Source organism: Lipotes vexillifer, unplaced genomic scaffold (assembly GCF_000442215.2).
Source record: "Lipotes vexillifer unplaced genomic scaffold, Lipotes_vexillifer_v1.1 scaffold137, whole genome shotgun sequence".
In the NCBI taxonomy this organism is placed as follows: Eukaryota; Metazoa; Chordata; class Mammalia; order Artiodactyla; family Lipotidae; genus Lipotes; species Lipotes vexillifer.
The window spans coordinates 534,345-547,601 of record NW_006775780.1 but is presented as its reverse complement, the minus strand read 5'-3'; the positions used below and the strand labels follow the sequence as shown (position 1 = coordinate 547,601).

Sequence of the window (13,257 nt, the reverse complement as noted above, 5' to 3'; positions counted from 1 at the left end):
GGCCTCTCCCGTTGCGGAGCACAGGCTCCGGACGCGCAGGCTCAGCGGCCATGGCTCACGGGCCCAGCCGCTCTGCGGCATGTGGGATCTTCCCGGACTGGGGCACGAGCCCGTGTCCCCTGCATCGGCAGGTGGACTCTCAACCACTGCGCCACCAGGGAAGCCCCTGATGGAGTTTTAAAACTCATCATCAGTGAGAAGTCTTTATAATTTCTAGGTTTACAGTAGTACAAATATCCAGAATTTTCTGACAAAGCCACCAAATATTTATTATCATCCAACAATCTTTAATTGGGAATCAGGACTTTCTAATTTGTTAAAAGTAGTAAGAATAGAAACTGATTGGCATGGAACTCAAGGTCTTCTTGCTCAGAGTCTTTGTCATTGGACCAGGCATTGACAGATTAGTAAGAGTACAAACAAAATACGATCTCTTTCACTGATAGGGAATAATAATAATAATAAATGTTGAAAATATTTAAAAACTATTGTGGTATTTCAGTATGGATGCTGAAATAGTATTTGTCACCTCTGTAAAACCTTTGTAAAAAAGGGGCATGTTTGTTGAGAGCTTACTATGGACCAAACATTATTCTAAGTGTAATGAACTCATGTTAACTGTAAAGGAGCCAGTAACTTATGAACTGAGGCATGGCGAAAATATATAACTTATCCAAGGTCACCCAGTTGTTAACTGGCAGAACCAAGAATTGAACAGTTAGTCTGGTAGTAAAGCCTGAACTCTTAGTCTTTACCTGACTCAGGGAAACAGCATTCTAGGAGTCCCTGAGGTGGTCAAGTCAGCTGTAAGTGTTTTCTATTTTGAGGTCTTCTAAAGTCTTTCTCTACTCTTTTAATGTACAATTCTCCCACATTATTCTCCTACTTATTATTATTACTACTACTGCTACTACCACCAATGAATAATTGATTAGAATCCTTTAAGGAGAAAAGTGATTGCAAAGAAGGGGATGCTTTGGAGGCAGAGAGAGGAAAGATCACTTTTATGGCCACAGATCATTTCCTTCGTCTTGGCCATTTTTTTCTTTGGTTATCGGGGCCCGAAGACAATTTAAGTGTCTTGTAGCCTATCACCTCAAATCCCCTACACACCTCATTATTGCAAGCTCATTTGACAGTGTCTTTGTGAATCAATAGCATTACCTTCCCCCTTGAAAGATTTGCATAGATCATGAGTTTAAAATGTTTAAATTTATAAATCATCTTTCCTAAAGTTATATTAAAAAGCTTTTTATGTATAGCAATGTATTTTAAAACATTGATTTTATATAACTTCGTTGAATATATTTTAACATTATTATCTGTTAAAAATACATGAAAAATTCAGATTTTAGTACTCCTCAAAAACAGTAAAAAATATGTCAGGTTTTAGAAGATAATGTTTTGGCTTGTTTTAAATATACCAGCTTTCTGGCTGTTGTGTGCAGGACAGAGCTTTTTCTCTTTTCAATCTAGCAGCGCCCTCTAGAGGGAAAGGTTTATAGAATTTGATAAAGGAGCAGTTTCACTTTCAGATGTTCTTGATCCATACCATTACGAGGGACAGCTTATTAGAAGTAGCAAAGAGCTGAACCTAAATTTTTTTTTCTCAGTAAATATCCTTTTCAAGGATGCATTTTAGGTAATTAGAACAAAATAGAAGTAAGCTCGTTCATTGTAAAAATTTATTTTGTCTTGGTAGTTACACATCTTTTTCTCATCTTCTTGTGAAACCAGTGGTACATAATTATATCTTAAAATTGATATTTTTATAGTATTAATAGTAAACATTGAACTTTTTGTTGACCTATATAACATGCCTAAATTTATTGAATGCCTATTATGTATGTGATACTGCATTTGTATTGGGGAATACACAATAAATAGAGAATAAGTCACACCCCTGGTACTTATACATTTATTTCCACTTGTCTAATGTATCCGAGTGTGACCCATATTGGCTCTTGTATTAAAATTGTCTTTATTAAATTAAATAAGAATATTACTATTAATATATATTCCTTCTTTATTACAGAAGAAAATACTCAGGAAACATCACAGGTGAAGAAAAGTTTGAGTGAAGAAGTTTCTCTCTATAGAGGTGACATCACATTGCTAGAGGTAGATGCTATAGTCAATGCTGGTGAGTAGTTGATTTTTTGTGATGTATTTGTTATACTGTTACCCTAAAGCTGGGTTTGAGTCTTGGTGGGTGTCAGGCCAAAAGACACAACCAAACCAAAGATTGGGAGAAGGAAGGACTTATTACTTGCAACAAGTAAGGAGAACACCAGGGATCTTTTCCAAAGCAGTGTCTCGCAGAACAGCAAAATTGGGAAAGTTTTAAGCTAAGGGTACTTGCGCACTCATGAAGGGACTTGAGTGGTGTATGTGTATTCATGAAGAAGGTTGAGCAGAGGAGAATTCAGCATAGAATTGGGGCAAAGGTCAACAGAGTCAAAGCTTTAGTTGATTGAAGTCAGAAAAGGTCGTCATCATCATTCCATCCTCCACCTTGATGGGGGCCTTAGTTCCTGCAGAACTCATACAGATTATTACATATATCCCTTGAGGAGGAACTAGGACTCTGTTTTATCACTGAACTATTATTTCTTGACTGCTTTTCCTTTGTTCTTGCATTCTTTCACTTCCCTTAAAATCATTAATTACTGAGACCTGTTCAAAGGCAAGCATTGTGGCCAGGCTTAGATGACAAAATGGCTTAGGCCAAAAATGGCCTCTCTTACGTCAAGAAAGCCATGCCTGGTTTTCTTTCTCTGGGGACCCCCTGCCCTATCTGCTTATAATATGAGTATTTATTATTTAAAAATATTTTTTCATAAATAGGAATAGAGGTATTTTAGAAAAAATATCCCTTCAGGAATAGAAATATCATGTATTTACCTTCTTCATTAAAAACATTGAAGGTTTATTTTATGTATGTGATACAGTTAACGTGCTAACTCTACATGGTATCCATGCTAAGTTGAAACTAGGGTACTGGACCACTGGAAAAGTGACATTGTTGGCAGAAAGTTCTTCAGAACGAACTTTAACAGCTGTATTATAGTTGGTTTAATGCTTGAGTTATTAGTTGGCCAACATAAAAACAAGTTGATCAAACTTTTTCTTCTTTTGACTTTGTAAAGAGATGATCTACAGAAGACAAAAGTAGAATATAAAGAAATTATTTCTGCAATTTCCAAACCTCAGTTGGTTGGTTTCAACTTTTCATGCTTGTTTTTAATGCTTTATTTTAATTATTTTAGTAATTAATGATCTTAAGTAATTTTTGTTTTCAAACATTGGGAGAATAACAGAGTTAATTTATGTTTAATTTTGATTTTAGTTTATGGTGGTCTGTATCTTCTATATATTTTATTATGTGGGTGTATATCAAGAAATACATAATAGTTGTGATTCTGTAAAAATAAATATCAATAATAAGAGGATATTTAATTATTTTAGTTTGTGTTTTGTAAAGTTAGGCTCTTTGCAAGTTGAAAATGTCAAAAACAAATCTAGACTTAGGTAAAAAGAAGAGGCTTTATTCAAAAAGATTATTATAATAAGCAGTCGAGTGTTATCTCAATAGGAAGAGGAGGAATATTGCAGTAGGAAGAACCACTTTGACCATGAGATCTATAAGCATCTCAGAGTTCAAGCAGAAAAGGGCTTTTCTTTTTTAGGGAGAAGTGAACAGGCTGGAAATAATTGGATGTGGGGCAGTGGGATGAGAGGGTGGCATGATTGGACAGTTGATCAGGGAATGTTTTTCCTTGAGGCCAGCTGATTATTGGGAGGAGGTCTTTAAAGAGGGGTTGCTCACCTTCCATTGCTCAAGGGTGGCCCAAAGTTCAGGGGCTTGGAGGAAGGAGAGAAGTCTGAATAAATTTAGGTCAAGTCCAGTTAACAGGCATTGATCGACCAGAATGGTCAATGGGGACAAATAGTTCAGCTAATCATTTATGAGATAAACAGTGGGATTGGAGTGTCTGTGTCTTGGTCTTGTCATAGGTTACAAGGGGTCATCGTGAGTTTTATCTAAGTTACATGGGGAAGAGTGGTTCTTTGCAGTAAGCTGTTTCCAGGAACACAAAAGGGGTGGGGGGTAATTTCTGGACAGTCTTTGCTTTCCAGGAGTACAGAATTCAGATGAAGTTCAACGTTGTCTCAGGTTTCCCTCTGGTGATTGAGTAAATTCACAAAAGATAGTAGGCCTTGGTAGGTGAACGGACAGGTCTCACGGAGAAGTGGAGCACTGTTCAGGATACAGCATAGTGTTGGCCAGCAGGAGGTGTGGAAGCCTGCTCAGCCTGTTCCTCTCTCGGAAGTGACTGTCGGTTGCTATGTGCTGTATCTGCTTTTCCATAATTAGAGCTCAGTTTTTCTCTTTCTCTTCTTCTAATGCCTTTGTATTTCTTTCCTCCTCTGGGACCTCTGTAAAATGTAAACTCTTCATGAGAGAGCATGTGTCTGGGTCATTTAATCTCCACCCAGTGTGAATCACTCCTTTTGGATATAATTCCATCCTCAGATCACCTCGTTCCTACAAGTCTCCCTTATATCTGGTCTCTATGAGCTGTTCATTTGTGGCTCTGGGTAACAAGCTGCTTTCTGTGATCCGAGGGGCCTCTGGAGAAGACAGGCCCTTGGAAAGAGTCTCAACAACTCCTTTCCAGTACAGAGGTTTCATTGGATACTCTTGTAGTTAGTAAGTCATCAATGATTTATTTATTTATTTATTTATGGCTGTGCCACATGGCATGCAGGATCCTAGTTCGGCAACCAGGGACCAAACCCGCACCCCCTGCAGTGGAAGTGCAGAGTCTTAACCACTGGACCACCGGGGAAGTCCCTATCAATGATTTACTTAGGAAGTTCCTGAAGTCTATAAACATGTGAATTTTAATTTAAAACAATTAAAATTAATTAAAAACTATATATACATCACCAGCCTTCCTCTATATTCTTGTAATTTCCAGCCATTGATCCAGTTCTGCCCTATGGAGTATAATCAATGACATTTATTTCCTTCTTAAATACCTTAAGACCATTCTCATGAGTTTTCTCTTTCTTGTTATTAACGTAACATTGAATTTGCCATGTTAGCATACTTCATAATATCAGTAATTATGGTTTTTCCTGAGTTTTGTTAGCTGTATACCTGTTTATCTTCTCACTGAGGCTACAGACTGGTGTCTTTTTCACTTTTTGTGTCATCTCCGTAAGCAATGTCTTGTCCTTATGTTCTTAATAAACACCTTATACTATGTATTTATTAAATTGAACTATATGCAGTTGGATTTGTAGCACCCATAGCACATTCAGCACTGGGGACTTGACACAGTGAACACAATTTTGGCTCTTATTTTAAAAAAATGATTTATTTGATATTTTTCTGATCAATAAATAAAAATAATTTGGGGGGTAACTTTAGTGAAATTTAGTGAAATAAAATAAAATGGTGCTAAACAGGAAAACATCACTAACAGGAAAACATCCCATCACTATTTTGATTCTTTGTCCTTGCCTGTATGTGTAATTTTTCATAGCTGTCACTTAGTGTACAAGGGTTTGATGAATTTATATGAAGGCAGGCAGCAACTTCCAAAAACCATTTGGCACCTTTAGCTTACTTTTTGGCTGAGATAATTATAATTTGGCCATGTTCTACATCTCACAAGGACAACCTCATCAGGAAGTACTCAGGTAGATGGAAAAGTGATTCCAAATATACAGTGTAATGACTCTATTTTACAGCTTTCTGCTGTGCCTCTTGTTTGCCTGGTGTGTCGGGAGAGGAACAGCTGTTAACCTTTCAGGTGAACAAGGCAACATGGCAGGAAACTCCAGAGCTGCCTCTGGTGAGAGGGGAATGAGAGGCAATGTGCCCAGTCAAGGTGCCAAAGCAGCCCAGTCATCACTTTCTATCACTTGTAAAGCTTTCTTTCCATGTCCATATTGGACATTGGAACACCTGATCTTAGTTGCTACCAATGAAATGATTTGATATTTCAAATTTTTTCCCAATAAAGTACTTTTTGAACTTTCTTAGAGTTCTTTAAATGTGACCCAGGATGAGCCTCCTATATATTATATTTTTCTCTGTAGGAAATAATGCATATTTTGTATATTTTAATAAAATAGATTTTGTAGACATTGGGGTACATAGGGAAGTAACACAAATTTTAGATTCAGGCTGACCAGGTTCCAATTCAGACTCTCGTACCCAGGGCCATTTTTTTGTTTAAACTTTTGATATTGAAATAATTATAGGCAATTACAAAAATAGTACAAAGAGTCTTGTGTAAGTCCTATAGCTATAGCATGATATCAAAACCAGCTAATTGGCTTTGGTACATTGCTATTAACTAGCCTATTGACCTTATTCAAGTTTCAACATTTTTTAATCGGCGTTCGGTGTGTGTGTGTGTGTGTGTGTGTGTGTGTAGTTCTATGCAAGTTTATGCCGTGTATAGATGCTTGTAACCACCACCAACATCACGATCCAGAACTGTTCTATTATCATGAAAGAACTCCCTCATGCTCCCCTTTGTAGTGGCACCCACTTCCCTGCCGGCCCCCGCCCCCCGCCCCCTGGTTCTCCATCTCTGTAGTTTTGTCATTTTAAGAATGTTATATAAATGCAATCATACAGCATGTAACCTTTTGAGACTGATTTTTTTTTTACTGAACATAAAGCCCTTGAGGTCCATTCAGGTTGTTGCATGTATCAGTAGTTCATTCCTTCTTATTGCAGAGTAATAAGTCTGTTGCATTGATATACCAAAGTTTGTTCAGCCGTTCACCCACTGAAGGGCATTTGGGTTCTCCTCAGTATTTTTCGGTAATCAATAGAGCTGCTGTAATGATTCAAGTACAGTTTTTTGTACATAGCAGCATATAAGACGATCTGTTGACTGTGACTAGGCCCTTGTATAATTTTGTACTAAGACTATTGGTCAGAGTTTTGGTCTTTGCTAGAGCTTGGGTAAGAATACATCCATTTAATTTATGGTTCAGTATTATATCATTAGAGCCAATTTTAGTTGTACCACAGTCACAGAAAAATATTTTGTAGGAGATGTGATTTTTATTCATTTGTGGATTGTGGTCTGTATAATGGAAAAGTGGTTAACTTTCCAACTCTAATGGGTTGGCTTTGGCCAAAGATGAATTCAGTTTGCCATAAAAAGGATTTTTAAAGTGGAAAGTGAGGAAAAGGTTTGTTTATTTTAGTTCTTCTGTTCCCCACCCCAACATGACAAGGAGAGATACATTTACATTGTAGTTAATCATAGAGGGCTTGATGTCAGATCAGTCATTATTTTAAATATGCCTCTTTAACTTCCTGGCCAAATGACCTTCAGTAAATTATTTAACCTTTCTGAGCCTTAGTTTATTCATTGGTACAATGGAGATAGTAATAGGGCCTACTTCATAGAGCTGTTGTGAAAATCAAAAGAGGTAATATATAGAAAGCACTTCACTCAGTGCCTAGCATATAGACACACTCAGTAAACAGTAGCAGAATTATACTGCTTAATTCTAATATCAGAAAAATGATTTTTTTTCTATCAGTGTCACAAGGTAAATTATGCATGTTCTTCAAGTCTTATGCACAGATAGACATTTAACCAACTAAAAGGGTTTATCTTATATTCTACAGCTTTAGCTGTTATACTTACTTGAATTGTGTCCAGGAAAAGTTGTCCAATTCTGAGGCTTTATAATAAAAGCTGAGTTTCTATAACATTGTTGGTAATTCATATGAACTAATGACAAAGGGAAATAATTGTTTTCATTTACTTTAGTGGTGTTTTTACTGCATTAGTTGTGAATGTCATAATCGTGACAAAAATTACGATAGTGACATGTGATTGGATAGATAACCATTTAATAGCTGGGTATAATTTAGTTAATATAGAATATCTGAATATTTACATAAGCAAATCAGGTAGTGGGACTGCATGTGATGGAAGAAATGTTACTTTATAGAAGTTTTTAAAAATAATCCCCTCTACTTGCTTAAAATAAATATTATGTTAATGTACTTTTTTCAGTAAAGCTGAAATAAGGCTTATTTGAAATTAGAGTTCAAATCATTGGGAAAATATTGGGTGGGCCAAAAAGTGCCTTCGGTTTTTTAAGTAAAAAGAAAAGCCCCTTTTTTATTTTCACCAAGAACTTTATTGAACAACGTGTTCACGCTTTTGTTCTATTACCTTATGCCATTTTTCAGGCAACTTCATGATTCCATCTTCCCAAAGCTTTTTATGTTTTTGAGTAAAGAACTATTCCAGATACCTTTTACAGTCTTCCAGGGGATTGAAAATTTTTCCATTAAGAGAATTTTGTAAAGACCAAAATAAATGGAAATCTGAAGGTGCAATGTCTGGTGAATACGGTGGATGAATCCGAACTTCCCAGCTAAGCTCTAACGGTTTTTGCCTGGTCATCAAAGTAACATGCGGTCTTGTGTTATCCGGAAGGAAGATTATGCGTTTTCTGTTGACTAATTCTGGACGCTTTTCATTGAGTGCCACTTTCAGTTGGTCTAATTGGGAATAGTACCTGTTGGAATTAATCGTTTGGTTTTCTGGAAGGAGCTCACAATAGAGGACTACCTTCCAATCCCACCATATATACAACATCACCTTCTTTGGATGAAGATTGGCCTTTGGTGCGGTTTGTGGTGGTTCATTTTGCTTGCCCTTCAATCTCTTCCATTCCCCATTGTTGTACAGTATCCACTTTTCATTGCCTGTCACAATTTGTTTTAAAAATTGAACATTTTCATTACGTTTCAGTAGAGAATCACATGTGGAACTGTGGTCAAGAAGGTTTTTTTGGCTTAACTTATGTGGAACCCAAACATCAAAGCAATGAACATAACCAAGCTGGTGCAAATGATTTTCAGTGCTTGCTTTGGATATTTTTAATATGTTGGCTATCTCCCACATGGTATAACGTTGATTGTTCTCAATTATTGTTTCGATTTGATTGCTGTCAACTTCAACTGGTCTACCCGACCGTGGAGTATTTTCCAGTGAGAAATCTCCAGCACAAAACTTTGCAAACCACTTTTGACACGTTTGATCAGTCACAGCACCTTCTCCATACACTGCAGAAATCTTTTTGTGCGTTTCAGTTGTGTTTTTACCTTTCTTGAAATAATGCAGCATGATATGCCAAAAATGTTGCTTTTTTCCATCCATCTTCAATATTAAAATGGCTACACAAAAACTCACCAATTTTGATACATCTTTTTTTAAATGCAAGCTGATATGACAGCTGTCAAATACAATCTAACAAAATTATTTTGAATGAAGTTAAAGACAACTAAGTGCTACTAGAGCCATCTTATGGAAAAAACTGAACAAACCTTTTGGCCCACCCAATAGGTTCATTTACTCAGAAATATTTTGGACAGAATTGACAGCAACTGCTTGATACCATATGAAATTTCATCTCTACTAACAAAGCCCTAAAATTTTATTCTTCATTAAATTTCTGTATTATATGTTTCTTCTTTTAACATTTTGTTGAGCAAGACACAAAATACACGATAGACACAAACACACACACTTAAGTGTAGAGTTCAGTAAATTTTCGCAAATTGGTACGCCTGTGTTACTCCATCTAGATCAAAAAGCAGAACATTATCAGTACCCTGGAAGAGCTCTTGGCATCACCTAGTATCTTGTAGTGAATACACGACAGTGGGTTCACTGTCCTCACTTTTAGTAGCATATGTTAGTTTTGCCTCTATTTATATTTTATATAAATGGAACCATATAGTATATATGCCTCAATGTTTGGTTCTTTTAGTTCATCATTATGCTTGTAAGATCGATCTATGTTGTTATGTATAGATGTCAATCATTCATTTTCATTATTATTATGTAATATTTCATTTTGTGAATATGCCACAGTTTATCCAATCTGCTGTTGATGGGCATTTAGTTCATTTCAGTTTGGGGTCTTTTACTCCTTCAATGAACATCCTAACACATTTGTATGTATGCATGTGTATTTTTGTGAATAGATATCTATTATTTCTGTTGGGTTTATTTCTGAGAGTAGAATGGTTTCATCATAGGATCTGTGTATGTTCATACTTACTAGATACTGCTATCTACTAAGCATGCTTTATATCCATGCCAATACTTGATATTTTCTATATTGTTTTTAAAAATAGTACATGACATAAGTGAAGTAATAATTTTTGAATGAATGTATAAAATATACTGACAAAATCAACTTTTTGACAAATCAAATTTTATAGCATTTTGTAGCTAATAATCCATCTTAAGGCTTATGTAAGTGAAGAAATAAAGTAAAAAATGTATATGTTATTTTCCTGTAGCTGAGGATGGGATTTTTTTTGTAGTTCCTTATTAGGTTCATAAAAACGTGCATGTAATAAATTTTCCTCCTATAGGTAGCAGCACTTAGGAACAAAGTATCATACTGTGAAAGTACTGTTACTACTCCTACTACTCCTACTCCTACTCCTACTCCTACTCCTACTAATTTTTTTGGGGGAAGACCAAAACCAGAGAAAACAGTCTTAGAAATGATACTCTCAAACCTACTTTTGGGAATAAAAAGCAATTTCAAAAAAAAATCATAAGGTCTATTTCCACCTGTGAGATATCCCACGAAGTCTGTCATTTTGCTGGATACAGATATAAAAAAAATCCTTCAATGTAATCTTAAAGCCACATTCAAAATAGGGCTATATAAATAGTTTGCTTTTACATTATAGATACACCTTATCAGTAAGACTCATTTGATGTCACATAGTATTGGTAATTTACAAATGTGTAACATTTATTTTTTTCTGAATATAACACTAATGCATGGGTTAGAAAATTGGAAAATGCAGAAAAGTAGAAAGAAATAAAATATGTCAACTTTTAATCCAGAGATAACCACTATACAGCTATAGGTTGTATACTTTACAACAATACTATATGTGCTGTATTGTAAGCTGCTTTTTTCCCCACTTATATATATCCCACTTCCCACTTCCTTAAATGTTAAGAATGTGATTTTAAATGATTATTATTCCATTTTTTTCATTTTTATAAATCTATAATGAATGTCCTCATACCAAAATTTTTATAAACATCTCCATTTATTTCTTCAAAATGTTTTAGTTAGAAGGAGTTATTAGGTAAAAGGTTATAATATTTAAAAAAATGATTTGTTATCCATTGCTTCTTAGAAAGAATGTTATGCTTTTTCAAGGGTGATGTATAAGTGCAAATTCTTGTAAATACCAGTTTACATCATTACAAAATCAATCCTACCAATTTAATAGTGACTAATATTATCCAATTTGTTTTATTATGAGTGATAGTGAATGCTTTTTTCTTATATTTATTGGGCATTTGCATTTTTTGAAGTTTTATGCTCATATTCCTAAGTAGGTTTTCTATTGGACTTTTGTCTCTTTTTAATTGGGGGAAATCTTATTATATGTTAACAAGAGTAATATATACTCTTTGCTTCTACCTTTTAAATTGTTTCTTTAGTTTATATTAAGCTGCACATAGAATTTACGCTCATGAAAAGGTAGTGGTGTATATTTTTAAGTTATTGTGGCTTTCACATATGTATTCTGGTTTGGGATCCTGTGACTCCTCCCTCAACCTCTGCCATTTGTCTGCCTTTTATTTATTTCTTGGTGAATCTTGTCCTTTTATTCTACCAGATAAATTTTAGAATTGTTTTGTCAAGTTCAAAATCAAAACAAAAAAGAAAAACAACCTCCATCACAACAAAAATCCCAGAAATATCAATGGAATTTTGATTAGAAATGTAGGTTATTTGGAGAGTTTTGACATTTTTAACATAATGCATCTTCCTGTCTAGGAATGGTGCTGGTTGTTAGATTGATTTAAATCTCTGTTCCCTAATATCCCTCAGTAAAGTTTTATAGTTTTCATCGTATGGGTCTCACACAGTTGTTTTATCCTAGCAAGTTTGTAATTTTGTTGCTATCATGAATAGTATCTATTTTTTTCTATTATTTACTTTATCAGATTATTTTCAGTAATACAGGAAAGCTATTAATTTAATAATTGCCCACCTTACTGCAGTTAGTTTTTGTAGCTTTTCAGTTGATTCTCTTGGGTTTTCTAGGCATATATATTGTTATACACACTATTTCTCTGCCCTTTTTCTTGCATTGGCTACTGCATGATAACACTGTTAAATTACTTGCCGTAAGACATTCTTGCTTATTCTTGATTTTCATGGGAATGCCTTTAGTCAGATGTTTCATCATTCATTCATTCGTTCATTCAACAAATATATATGAAGTATCTGCTATATGACAAGCCCTATGCTAAGTGTGAGAGAGAAAATGGCGAGAAAAACAGAGATCATCTAAGCTCTTAAGTTTACAAACTAGTGGGAGATTGTAGTTAAACAGTTATGTGAATAAATATAAATTTACAGTTGACAGATTGAGGCTTTTGTTGTAAATAGCTTGTAAAATTTTGCTAATTGTAAGGAAGCCTGAGATTCTAACTACAAAGCATTTAGGCCCTTATTAGAGAGTTCACCCTGTCAGAAAAGTTGAACTACAATTAAAGTATTAACCACAATGAAACAGTTATTTTAAGTTTTATGCAAGTAGACAAAATAAAACTAATTTTCCATTTCTTTCCATTATTTCTTTGAGGTTTTGTAATTTTTTTCTTCTTACTGACTGAGGTTTATGTTCATGTTGCTTTTCCTTAAGTTTTTGCTTCTTCATATTGCTTTTTCTCTTTAAAATGGTTCCTCCATCTTTTAATCCGTTCTTTTCATTGGTTCTGAAGAACTCAGTGGGCCTAAGAGTCTGCTGAGTAAGGCAGTATTAAAACCAAGTGTTCACTATAAATTTACTGAAATTTCAGAGCTCTTAATTTGGGATAACTGACTATTAGGTAGTTAGTAGCTAGCTACAAATTACTTTTGGGGTGATACTGTTGAAGTTTCTGGAGCATTAGTTCTTAGCATGGAGATAGTAATGTTCAGAAACCATCTCTTGCCACCCTCTCTTCAGATCCAGCCCAGCACCCATTCCAGCTAAGCCAAGCAAAGGGGAAAGAATTTCTACCCATCATTCTCCCCCTTTACTTTCTTTCCTATGCTATGCCAGGACCTGCTGATCAGAAGTGCTGATCAAAATCACCACCGTGGTGAGCTGTCATTTGATCAACCTGTGAAATATAGTTGAGCAGACAGGTATGGGTG

At 35.2% G+C, this 13,257-nt stretch overlaps 1 protein-coding gene across 1 annotated transcript in view; it reads left to right on the top strand.

Annotated features, from left to right (window-relative positions):
• The window catches only part of MACROD2 (mono-ADP ribosylhydrolase 2), an 81,251-nt gene extending 78,181 nt beyond the window's left edge, over positions 1–3,070 (top strand). The window contains exons 3-4 of the mRNA XM_007450209.1: positions 2,036–2,143; positions 2,952–3,070. Coding sequence (XP_007450271.1) covers positions 2,036–2,143; positions 2,952–3,070 — 227 coding nt within the window. The remainder of the gene's footprint in view (positions 1–2,035; positions 2,144–2,951) is intronic.
• The last annotated feature ends 10,187 nt before the right edge of the window (positions 3,071–13,257 follow it).